Source organism: Cydia strobilella, chromosome 1 (genome assembly GCF_947568885.1).
Source record: "Cydia strobilella chromosome 1, ilCydStro3.1, whole genome shotgun sequence".
Taxonomy (NCBI): Eukaryota; Metazoa; Arthropoda; class Insecta; order Lepidoptera; family Tortricidae; genus Cydia; species Cydia strobilella.
Genome location: NC_086041.1, coordinates 12,405,486 through 12,418,976, shown reverse-complemented (window position 1 = coordinate 12,418,976; position 13,491 = coordinate 12,405,486). Strand labels below are relative to the sequence as shown.

At 36.1% G+C, this 13,491-nt stretch overlaps 2 protein-coding genes across 3 annotated transcripts in view; one reads left to right on the top strand and one right to left on the bottom strand.

Annotated features, from left to right (window-relative positions):
* Window positions 1-3,703, top strand: part of LOC134741283 (uncharacterized) — a 28,986-nt gene extending 25,283 nt beyond the window's left edge. Inside the window, exon 22 of the mRNA XM_063674010.1 lies at window positions 89-3,703. The gene's annotated coding sequence lies outside the window, so the exon portion shown is untranslated. The remainder of the gene's footprint in view (window positions 1-88) is intronic.
* Window positions 3,704-4,059: 356 nt separating this feature from the next.
* The window catches only part of LOC134746635 (myosuppressin-like), a 41,158-nt gene continuing 31,726 nt past the window's right edge, over window positions 4,060-13,491 (bottom strand). For both annotated transcript variants that reach the window (XM_063681093.1, XM_063681083.1), the window contains exons 2-3: window positions 4,950-5,143; window positions 4,060-4,402 (exon numbers count right to left, since the gene is read on the bottom strand). In XM_063681093.1, coding sequence (XP_063537163.1) covers window positions 4,311-4,402; window positions 4,950-5,143 — 286 coding nt within the window. In that variant the 3' untranslated portion in view covers window positions 4,060-4,310. The remainder of the gene's footprint in view (window positions 4,403-4,949; window positions 5,144-13,491) is intronic.

The window sequence follows — 13,491 nt, the reverse complement described above, 5'->3', positions numbered from 1 at the left end:
CAGCGTTCGTGGTCAACGGGTGACACAACGTCGGGATGTATTATAAATTCAATATACGCGATATAATCCGTTTTCATAGTTTTATTAGTAGTAATAAATTAAGAAACTGTATTATGTTATATTTGGGTGCGACTGTATGTGGATCGATGTTGTTTTTAAGAGATTGAGAGAGACTGTTAAAGTTATTATAAATTTTTCTTCAGTCTATTTGTCTTTCGTATATGTATAAAGGTAATAGGTAATAAGTGAATTAACTTTTTTTTTTTAATTACGTATTATTCGGTAATGTCCTATAAAAGACAAATCACCTATTCAGCATTAAAAAAGCTTGTTATCGCAGCGATTTTTGGAACATGTTTCTCTATAACAATAGGGTTTGATTTTTCTGACGATGCACTTTGTTATAATTTTTTAAATTTTATATGTGAGCCATCGTATAATTGAAATATCTTGCTTATTTACAAAATTGTGTAGAGTAATTGTGAATTATTTAGATTATTTATTTAATTTTTATTTATTGAGTGTTATTTTTATTTAACATTTTGAACCCTATATTTTAGTTTAATGCTTGCCACAGGTTATATAGTTGAAATTACGTGTGCGGTTGTGTAAGGACATTTTTCAAATAATTATAATGGTTATGTAGCATAATTTCTAAAATCAACTATCCAAGTACTAAATTCCTAGATGCATACCCTAATACACTTTTAATCGAACGATCTCATTTTTGAAAATCAATATTCCTTTTTACAAAATGCCTAATGACAATACTTTGAAAGTCAATATGTCTAGTGCTCAAAATAGCCACGTATAAAAAGCCTAATGACAGTACTTGTAAACTCAATATTTCCGAAAACATTTCCTTCTTACCCTGAGTCGACGGAGCGCCGCGTAGCGGTAGCGTAGTAGGTAGGCTAGGTTCGTTAGGTAGCTTCAGATGCCCGAAGGGCAAACCGCCCAGAAATAGGAGCCCCGCAAACCGGGGTTCCTTCTAGTTAAGTTGTGAAGGTAATGTTTTTTGAAAAGATGGTTTGGGTTCGTACGTTAGATTCTTTAAACTAAGGTCAGCTAAACAAAGGACAAATGTCGTTAGAAATTTCGCAATTTATACGTTTTAAACTTAGGTCATCTGGACGTAGGAAAAAAGGAAAAAAGGTCGTAAGCAGTATTGTACTTTAGACACTGGACATGCATCTTTAGGAATTTCGTACATTAGACCATAGATTGGTATATGTTATTAGACATTTTGATTTTAGATGGAGGTCTTTAGGAATTTCGTACTTAGGATATTTGATTTTAAAAATTATGCTACATAAACATTATAACTGTAGGTACTAAATAAATGCATAAAAATGACAATTAGAATAGTTACTCTAAAATATTTAAAGTTTACTTATAATTAGAAAAAACAGGTTTTCTTTAATTATAATTGAATGCTTTTGTTTCTAGATTCTACTGATTTTTTTATCTAATATGCCATATCAATTTTCCATTCTCCTGTACTATACTACTCCTACTGCTACTTGTTCTGACGCCATAAGACGTAGGTAGGTACGTTGAGTTAAAAATATGTACTATTGTTTTAATTTTTGTTTTTACCTATTTTACTGTCTTTGAATTTTGGTGCTATTTATTGTATTTGTCTGTTTGTATTATACAAGACAAAAGAAATTTAAAACATTTGTAAGATATTACAGTAAGCCGCATTCACAGTTCCTGATGCATCAAAGAAACGTGAACGCAACCATATTAAATGTATGAAACGGATACCCGTCACAACACAACACGATAGACAAATGTCAATGCGGCTTTATTTAAATAATAATGTCTTTGTGGTCTTGATTCATTAACGTCACATGGCGGCTACCGGCTACATAAATATTAGAACTCATACATACCTATTTCGACACGTAACTCTTAACATTTATACATTATGTTTGTAAAATTGTGGTTTTATGATCCTGGAATTTGAATGAAAAAGTTATATCATGTATTGAAAGATCGGCATTTGAACTTTACAAATTTGACATCACTCCCAGCGATATTGCCTTATCAGCGCACGAGTGAGCGATGTGCCTACGCTGCATAAGCTACTGAGTGATCTCAAAATGGGATCAAGTTGAAGTCAACATTAGTGAAGTTGGAATGATTCTCCTGGACACGAAAATGCGTAGGTATGTTTTATTTTTCACAACATAGGTACAGTTACAACTACGACCAGTTTGGCATTGACATAAACGCTATCGTGAACGTAACTTACTTTCTATGCATCTCGCTCGTACTGGCATACTAGTGCGAGCGAGATGTATAAAAAGTAAATTACGTAGACGTTATCGTATATGTCAGTGTTGACACTGTCAGTGGCTCGTGGTACGGGTACAGGTTAAGGGCTAGTGTAAAGTGACCGACATCATGTTATTCAATGACAGTTATTAATCTCTCGAATGCCGGAACGCGGATCCACGTTAGTAGGTATTGAACTCTAATTTTGACGACCGGTCTGGCCTAGTGGGTAGTGACCCTGCCTGTGAAGCCGATGGTCCTGGGTTCGAATCCCGGTAAGGGCATTTATTTGTGTGATGAGCACAGATATTTGTTCCTGAGTCATGGGTGTTTTCTATGTATTTAAGTATTTATATATTATATATATCGTTGTCTGAGTACCCATAACACAAGCCTCCTTGGGCTTACCGTGGGACTTACTCAATCTGTGTAAGAATGTCATATAATATTTATTTATTTATTTATTTTTATTTAATTATGAATAAATTAGAATTCAATACTTACTGCGCGGATCCACATTCCGGTGTTCGAGAGGAAGTCAATGATATTATACCGTCTTATAATACTCGTAGCCTACAAGCAGAAACTTGCAAAATTGTTCGCGTAATAAAATAAAGTAACTGGATTGCTCACTAAGTTTATAGAAAACTATGAAGCCGAAATATTATTTATCAGTAGTCTATACTATAGGTATGTATGTATAAATATGTTTTCCTTTTTACTGTGTGTGTATAAGTTAGTACTCTTTTACGTACAATCGTATATGTATTTCCAGCCAAACTGTTTCGTATGTTATTACAGATGAACTGCTTATACATTCTCAAGTTTCTCATAGGAGTATTCTCATATAATATTTATATTTTACTTTTCATTTAATATTGAATACTAATTTTTTTTTTAATTTTATTTACATACAAGATATATACAGTGGTACTACTAAACGAAATAGTTCCCAGCGCGCATAAGTTGTTTGCAGAAATCGCGAAGCGTCTGGTTGACGTAACTGGTGACCGAAGAGCTGGCGGCTTTCTCGCACAACGTATCAGCATTGCGATACAGCGGGGAAATGCCGCCAGCATCCTTGGTACAATGCCTCAAGGGCCTATTTTAAATTTAAGCTAGTTATTAATTTAGAATACTAATTAGGGAAACTCGAACTTGTAGAGGCAGATGAAATGTTAAATTACTCGGAAAAATCATTGGGTAAGTAGTATTTTAAGATCAAATTGTCAATTGTCAAGGCAGATTGACTTTCTCCCGAAATAAGAGCCAAGCTCTCAAGCCTTTAATTTACGTTTGGATATACTTCCATGATACTGCCTAACTCTAGTCTTAATCTACTTTGTTTGGCTGTAAAACATGTTCATGTTCCTCACAAGCATACCTAGTGTTTTGAATGTGGTATTTGTATTCTAGGAAAATACACAAATTATACAATATTTTTTTGTTTTAATTACTATTTTACCTGATTATCATGTTTAGAAGTTACGGTGACTGTAGGTAAATGTTTTATACAGATATAGGTATTCATCAACAAAGAAATCGTTGAAAAGTAGGGAGGTATCATAATATAAGTAAGAGAAATATATTATAATACTAAACTATACTCATGGACAAATTTAGAGGAACGCAAAAAAACGGTTAATTACACGATTACAGCGCCTAAAGTAATTTCAAAATTAGTAATTAAAGTTTTTTTTGCGTTCCTCTAATATTCTCCATAGATGCCCATAGTGTATATTCTCCAGGAAACTTTGTTCAAATAAAAATCGCTGAGCTTGTCATAAATATGTATTTATTTAAAACATCATTAATAATTATAATTACTCTTACCTACAACGAAGTGCGACAAAATGTTGACAACAATATCGTTACTTATAATAACACAGCGCTAACATTTAAATTGGAGAGAGAGGTCGCTAGTTTCGGATACCAGACATAGAGTTAGTATAAATATTTATAAATGTTTTGGACGAAGGAGCGTGTCGGCGGGTGTCTTAGGCGCGGGGCGCGCGGGGGCCGCGGCGTCAGCGGCGGCGGCCGAAGCGCAGAAACGAGTGCACCACGTCTTGTCGCTTCATACCGGAATCGAGTAGCTGGGGGTAGTCGCGCACCAGAGCTGGGCAAAGAGACACGCGGTCAGTATTTTGTCTTCAAGCACACATGGTAAGGTTAGATCTTTTTAAGGTCTCCAAATGTTACTTAAGAGCACTTCCCTTAATTCAAACATTAAAAAAAATTCTAATACGGTTCTGTTTCAAGAGTGGTTGTTGAGGATAGATGGAGAGCTAGCCCTGGAAAAAAGTGTACAATTTTTAGAGCAATAAAATCCCTGTAGTTCATTTGTAATACTATTCTTATCCGGTGTCAGGCAGCTATTCGTCGGTGAAGGTCGAGGCAGCAGGCCTACAAAGGGGCTTTAAAATCAGTGTCTTGCTCTCAAAAACGCAATCTTAAAAGCCTAAGCAGACTAAGGTCTGCGGCAACTAGACTGATAAGTTTCTTAGTAGGTATTTATTGCCCCTGGTTACCTATGATTACTTGCTCGTTGCCTACTAGACACGTACACCGTACACACCATTGAACCCGTTCAGTCTCGTAGAGAAGTCCGATATTGGACAGCGATCTTACGAAAACGAAAGAAACACTACTTATAGGTACTCTACCTTGGTACTCCGGCACCTGCTCGCCCGCCGCCTCTGCATACAGCTCGAGGAAGGTGTTGAGCGCCTGGCAGAAGCGCGTGGCGCGGGGGTCGTCCTCGACGGCGCTCGAGCAGAGCTGCGCGGGCGCCGCCGCCGCGTGCGCCACCGCCAGCGCCGCCACTGCGCACAACGCCCATACACGACACGCGTCACCTCTAAAAAATGTTTAATATGTTAATATTGCTGTGCTGTTAATGTACTGCAACAATAACAGATCCTAATAGAGTGGATAAGGGCGAGACATATTTTTAGGCGGGTGACCCCCAGTCTGCGGCACAAACATTTTTTTTTGTACTGAATATGCCTTTAGACTGAGTAAGAGCAAACGTATGTGACTGCCTCTAATCAGCAGAAGGGTCGGAAGTGGAAAAATGGCCTAAGCGCTGCTATAGAGTGGTATTTGAATTTTTGACAACTAAAACTTTATAAAAACTAGGTACTATCTTAACACGTTACCTATCTTTAATTGTAAGGTAGAGTTTGTTCGGAAAGAGAAGAGTCGTGGAATATATCGGGCCCCATACATTTTCATTGTTTATTTCTATGGTGGTATTTTAAATATATTGTATTCATTACAATGAAAACTTAATTTCGACAAACGTTCGAAATTAACAACTCGGTCACAGCACAACTCGGTCACACAGCATTGTGACGAAGTTGTAAAATTTTAATTATATCCTCATTTTAACAATAAGTAAGCTTTTTATATAAATACACTGTGTTTATATACTTATGTTAATAAACAAAGTGGCAAATGTGGCAATGTCTGTGAAATGATGCTGCAAAAATAGCTGAAGTTAAAAATAATATACAATTAAAATATGGCTTATTTCAGACTGATTATAATAAACAAATATTAAAATAAGTTTTTGTTAATTATATTGTTAATTGTATTGTAATTATATGTTTAACATTTGTAGTTATTTTTGATATTATTCTTTTTTTTTTCCTCAATCATAGTACAGGTAAGGCACCGCCACGAACTTCGTCCACCCCGCACACGGCTAGCTAAATCTAAAAAATGTCTGCACACAATTGGCCCTAAAATCTATAACCGAGTCTCTGGAGACATAAAACTGCTAATAGCTACAATTCTTTCGTACTCAAACTTAAAAAATACCTAGTCTCTGCTGCCTTATTTTACTCGTTAAACGAATCCTTCTAATAGGAATAGAATGTCACATGAGTCCTGCATATTTAAAACATTATAATATTATATATAATAAACATTTGGTTAACAATTGTGTACCGAATTTATAATAATGCATTGTAATTTTAATAATTTAATGTATGTGAATAATAATGTAATTTAGAATAGCATTGTAAATTACTATGTCGTGTAAAATTTTAATTTTATTAATAAATGATTGTATTGTATAGTAAAGATAAATACTTTACAGTACATATGGTGCTACTTTTTCGCACTAGTGCGTAAAAGAGCACTTTTTGTGCATATGTCGAAAGTACTGCCATATGTACTGTAAAACGTTGTACGATACACGTGCGGATAGGTAATTCGCAACTCGTGTCGATTTAAAATACTCCCTGCGGTCGTGTTTTAATTTATCGCCACTCGTTTCGAATTTCCTCTTTTCCGCACTTGTATCGTAAATAACTATTGACCAATGTAGCGTAGAACTCCGAGTATCTGCGTCTTGACAAAGGCCATGCGTTATTGCTTATGTCAGTTTGTGTAGGGAGAAATAAAATTGGCATTTTTTCCACATATCCGCCGCCCTCAAAGGAGCTTTTACGCTAAAAGAAACTACGTACATTCATAAAGAATAATAAAGAATGCAAAAAGCATCCGCATTTCTTTGAGAGAGTCTCCAGTTACATGAAGCGCAGAATAACAAGGATACCTATTATTTTACGCTATTGCGTATCAAGAATATAGTTATTGCATTTTGCTAGCTTTAACTCCTAGCCGAGAAAACGTAACAGTTAAATATTGTTTTATCAACCGTAACTATCTATATTGTATCTGTATCTAAATACTATCAGGGTACTTGATTAGAAATAAGTACGTATCTAGGTATGAATTGCAGTACCTATATCTCCTAATCAAAAGTCGCAAATACTGTGATCTAATCTACCTACTAAGAAAATATTTTTTTACCACACCAGCTTGTAAAGGCTCTCTAATATGCTATTTTATATATAGAAAAACCGTCAGCATCAGTCATCGCATTTTTTAAATGTTCATGCGACCAGGAGCGGTATTTGACATGCGTTAAGTGACGTTTCGTGTTGAACTTCAGTTGAATGGAAGAAACCGTGTGTTGTCGAATAGGTAAATTTGACATTAGCAATACACAGTTAGGTGACAACGAAACCAAACCGAACCACGCCGAGTTCAGAGCCATTTTAAACCGTATAGTAGTAAGAAAACAAAGTTGATTTTTGTTGCATAATTTTTTCAATGAATGAGTTTTGGTTGTACCAAATGATACTTTCCACAGTTGATGAACAAATGATTCATTCCACTGTTGAACTGATGTTGAAGCCGAAACTGACAGTTGTGCATCTCGAATAGGGCCCCAGTTGACGGTATTTCCACCGCGATACAACCGGTTGACGATTTTTTTAATTCACAATAGCATCTAAACTATCATCTGACGGAGTATCAAACGGGAGGCGATGACTAAATTTATGAATTCTTTTACGTGTTTCGGTGGCTGCCATTCCTCAACCCACCAACGGAGCGGCAGCTGACGTCCACGAGGGTTCATCATACATAGCCGTTAACCACTATACGAGATATCGCCCGGGAGGCTATTGGTCATGGAAAGTTTCTGGCTCGCGGTCTAGCATGCTGGCTGGTAGAATTGACTTTTAAATGATGATTTTGACTGATAAATATTTAAAAATGATGTAAAATTTTATTTGATTTGGTTTGAAGTGGTTTAATTTTGTTTAATGTTTTACAGTTAGTATTTTCCTCGCTTTGGTGTTTCAATCAGTGGCAAAATTTATTTAACCCTCGTGCATTGAAACCCTCGCAACGCTCAAGATTCCACTTTTCAAACCACTCGCTATGCTTGTGGTTCAATTTTGGAATATTTAGTCGCTTATAGTTCGTTTTTTTTAGCATTAGAAAAAAGGTAAGCGATCTTGACGTGTCTTCTTTAATAAAAATCTCTTTTGAAAAATAAGAGCAAATATGTTACAATTATAAATCATATACGAACTTTTACATTCTTTTGCTTTCATAAGTAATATAAACTAATTTTTTAAAATCGTCTCAACATTTTTCAATAAAAAGACAGGTCAAGATTGTTTACCTTTTTTCTAATGCTAAAAAAACGAACTATAGTCGGGTGTCGGGTATCAATATTAACACGAGCGGTTAAACAACAACCTTGCCCCTTGTAAAACAAGTAGCTATTCACACAAACAAGTACCTATTTACGCAGAATAAAAAAATTGTTTCACTAAACATAACATATTTTATCACAAAATTTTGCTGTATTGATTTGGCAATGAATTATGGAGCCGTTAAAAGTGAATTCTTATAACATTTCTGGTTGTATTTATAGACCGATACGATACCGAATATTAAGTAATAATGTCGTTATTCGTCGAAACCTGTTTTTGCAAGCCGGTCTCCAAAGCCACCCCTATTTTTATCCCTTGCTCTTTTGAACAAACTTATATTAAATAAATAAACCCACGCATAGGTACCCACCAACTAAATATTGCACATACTTGGCTTCCAATGTTTTCCACACATTGGTACATTTAGGTGAAACCGATCCGAAGAATTCCAAATATCACGTGTTATATTGGAATGCCTTTACCAACCTTCTTTGCATTTAATTTATACGACCTTTTTGGTGACCCTCGAATATCTGTTTTCTTGTAACAATTAGTTTCTTTTAACACCTACCGAAACAAAGCGTAGCTACGCCACGTAATTATATAATTATTACAGCTTTACAAGCTGGAATTTAGAGTAGGATTTTATGTATAAGTAGGTTAACTTTATAAAACCAAAGATAGATATAACTCCGTAATAGATGGATACAGTCTAAGGAAAAAAGTGCCTCGACCATCACGAAAATTTAATTCTCGATCAGATGGCGCCACTAGCTTTGCCCTACTCTCGTATAGAGGGCGTTGACGGTTTCGTTTGTTATTTATAATTTTAACCCATATCAGTGAAAGAACATGGGTCAAAATCATATAAAAATAAAAAATGCTAATAAAAAAATATGACAGTACCGCTCTATCTTATTATATCCTCTTATAGGTAATTAAACAATATCTTCTTAATCATCCCCACAAAAAAAGGCCAAAAAGGACAACACGGCGAGATAAGCTCAGTTTGTGAGGCTTTGCGGCGTTATGCCGGAATTATCGCTAATACGTTCGAGCCGATTCGTTTGACACAGATATCAAGTTATTTTCGCAGTTTATCAAATTATGTCTGCTACAAAAGGCCCGATTAGGCTTGAGAAAGTGATGTGACGTGGTCATCATGTCCCTACTTACACGATCGGTGGCGATGTCACGTCCAAAATATCAAATACCTACTCGTATCCTATCCGTATACATACGGGCCAATTCGAACATGATCTAGATATCAACTAGATACGAAACAGTCCTCTTGAACGATCTCTTTAAGATTTGCTTAAGATATTACTTAGACATCCAATGGATATCCCAAAACATCACAATAATTGTAGCGTGAAATGACAATTGGTTTCTCGAATCGAACTGCGAAAGATAACTAGGTTGAGAACTAAACTATAACGTATCTAACATATCTCGTATCTAGCAATTATCACGTTGTTCGAATTGACCGCATAGCCACTGGACATCAATTCAATTGTTTACCGGGGCATTTCACGCCAAGATGACAGGAAAAAAAAGTGAAGGTCTGAAATTCAGTATACCTAGGTATTTTGTTAAGGTACCTATGAGTTTATTTAGGTGGGGTGGACTGAAAGTAAACGAGTTTTAGAATGTTATTAAGCATTAGGAACCTAGTATTGTTTGTCAATTTAATGAGGATTTTTTGATCGATGTTTTTGAAAAAAAAGTAATAAAAATGATTTTTTTTTGAAAACGGTGAATTTCAAAGAAGTGTCGTGTATATATTCTTTCTTTTCAAATAATAATAAAAAAACTACACAAAATAAGATTTTCCAGGCAGTGATTTCTTTCCTACTACCTAACCACTCCAAATCCGTCGTTATAAGGTCGTTATATTTGAGCAGGATACCTAGTATTTACTTGAAATGTTGACCGGCGATGAACTTGAATGGGCAATCCGCTCCTGGATGAGACCATTCATGTACTTAATTAGGATAATTGGAAGCCTCTTGCTCGGCCAGTCCGGGATTCATTCCCGGGATCGCTTAGCTTCGGCCCTTTCGCAGCAGTTGAGTATCTAATGTAAACAATACTAGGTTGAAATTCCGGTAAGGATATCTATCTTTCTTTAATCACGAATATTTTAATTAATCATTTTTTATTGGCATTGTATGTCAAATAGTAGGATATTTGGATATTGGATATTTTCATTTTTGCCAGCTCGAACGCGATCATTGCAATCATATCAAAGAACCTTGAAAATAGCCAACACCACGTGCCACGTGAGCAAAAGTGAGCACAAGCGCATATCTTTTACAAGAAATTATTTAGAGCTCGCCCAAATTCCTATTATTTATCATCTTATACAGCAAAGCCTGACCGTAATAACTTATTACTTTGTTCTTAACAACCGCCTTAGTTAAACGGTAGACCTACAGTTACGCCACTATTTGTGACAATGCCAAACGACAACACTTGTCAGCAAATTGTTAATAGAAAACCCACGAAAATAACATTGGTAGGTTATAGGTTATGTTTTCACACTGACCACCTTTTCCTGTAGTAATAAGGTTGAGTTTGTTACATGTGCCAACATGTCTATTAATACCATATTTTAAGGACAACCTCGGAATTTAATAAAAAAATAAATAAAATGGGTCACCGCGATAAAATATTCCGAGCATATTCCGATCCACTTAGGAGTTTAATATCGGCGTTATGAAGTACACTCAAATTAACAGTAATCGGGCTTGTGTATGCGACGCACACCAGGGGGCCTAGCCAAGATGCCAATCGTTTGCATCTTGACAACAACGAAACGTTATCTGTCTCTTTATTGCACTAATTTGTAAGAGTGATAGAGACGGAGAAAGCGTTTCGTTATCGTACCGCAAACGATTGGCATCATGGCTAGGCCCCCAGCAGTTAACTTTGAGTTAGCAAACCTCTGCAGCCACTTAGCATCCATTACGTCAATTTATATTCGGGGTTAGGTAGAGATCTAAGTAAACAATTTCGAAACTCCGCTTTACCACACGTTGCCTTAGACCCTGCTTAGTACCTAAGTGCATATACTTATATGGCACTTATTTCTTTAAATATTTCCTATAAAAACATCGTCGATGGCAACACCTACTTACACGGTATGAAAACAACACATTATTCAAATATGGTCTACCGTTAAGGTGCTTTATGTTATTATAACACGGAGATAACCAATCTGTTCCGGTCTATCCACAAAAATTAAATGGTTCTAAGATTTTCTTTCTTGGTCTTCTATCAAACTATGATCTTATATCTAAATATAGGTTATAACTATGATCTTATATCTAAAGATAGGTTATACACGCTCCAAAATTAAGCACTCATCTTGTGACAAATTGTACAAGTTGCCTTTAGTCGCGCCGAGGCAAGCGAGAAATGCGCACGTGCTAACGAGCTCCCGCATACCGAAAGAGAAAGAGACAAGGAGTATAACAAATATGAATGGAATGAGAAAATTAATCAAAAATAACAGATTTATCCATATAGGTATAGAAATAAATATAGAAGTATTTTTTGTGCTCCTTTATGTATGAGTATAACCTATCTATAGTTATATAATACTAGCTGTTGCCCGCGACTTCGTACGCGTGGATTTGTATGTTGGTGATTATATATTCTACATGAGCATAAAACATTATGCAGCAAAATATATCAGTAGGGACGGTTAATAATTTTTTTAATAATTTTACAATGCATGAAATTTGTCTTCCACAAACTACGAAGTTTCAAGCCCCTAAGGGCCAACACACATACTCACGATAGTCGTCGTCTCACGTTGCGACGTCGTGTAACGTTGCGACGTCGTAAACTGTATGTAAACTTTTTGCGACTTCTTAGGGGTAATGGGGTTGGCAACTGTCAAAGGTTTGCAGAGATGGCGCCATCATAGCTTGCCCCTTTTTCTATGAGATTTGGCTTAAAGGACCGGCATCCAGGGCATTAAAAAAACAAAAATTTGACACAATTCTAGGGATTGACAGGGCAAGCTATACTGGCGCCATCTGCTAATTATTTCGACCGGCCAACCCCATAGCAGCAGAACAAGAACACGTCTGTTGCAATCCTTATCTCTTGATTAACTGCGATAGTTTTTTTTTTTTTTTCTACGTCAGGGTAGTAACACGCCGTTAATCCAATTGAGCACATAATAATTATGTCGTTTTTGAATGAAACAGATCAATGAAATGAAATTATGTCGTTTTTGAATGAAACAGATCAATGAAATGAAATGAAATGAAAATACTTACTGAAGAAGTTGTAAAGCTTTTGAAAAAAATATCAAATTCTTTTTACAGTTGTGTAGTACACAAATATTGAATTACTTGTATTAAACCTACAGTGTAGGCCCTATACCCGGCACCTAATTCAATCATTTTCCACTATTAATATTTTATTGAGAGATATGATTCATATTTTATAGAAAGACGTGACAGACAGACGACGGGGAGAGTCTCACCATAAGAGTTTTTTGTACGGAACCAACTTTGGTACGAAACCCTAAAAGGCATAATATTTTCGTCATTGCCATTATCTATTAGAGACCCTACGAGCTGTCTAGTGAAAAAAAAGTGCAAAAACGAATACGATAAAAAATCTAGGTATATTATAATTATCAAAGCTGTTCAAAAATTTTATGAGAATCGATAGAAAAATGCAACCCGCCGAGCAGACGGACAAACAACGTAGGTACATACGAAAGCATATTTGCCCAAGCTCCAAGCTGAAACGAAGGCGCTTCGCTCGCTTTCGCTTGCTCATCACAGTCTGATTGTGGTCGACTAATACTACGATACGACATCGTGTCGTGAATCAATCAATGCACCGTATTTTTCCACGTTACGGCGCCGCATCGTCGTATAATGCCGAGACACGCCGTCGTATTGTGCAACGACACGACGTCGTATCGTGGGTATGTGTGTTGGCCCTAACTGAAAATACCGGCCAAGTGCGAGTCGGACTCGTGTTCCAAGGGTTCCGTATATTACACAATTTAAACAATGTATTTTGTATGTAAAACGTGAGTGAAATGTCTTTAAAAAACCCGTAGGGGTCGGATCAAAAACTAAGTAATTAACTAGACTTATATTGACCGGGATATAGACCGTGATTACCTTTTGTATTATTTGTGGGCTCAAAAGGT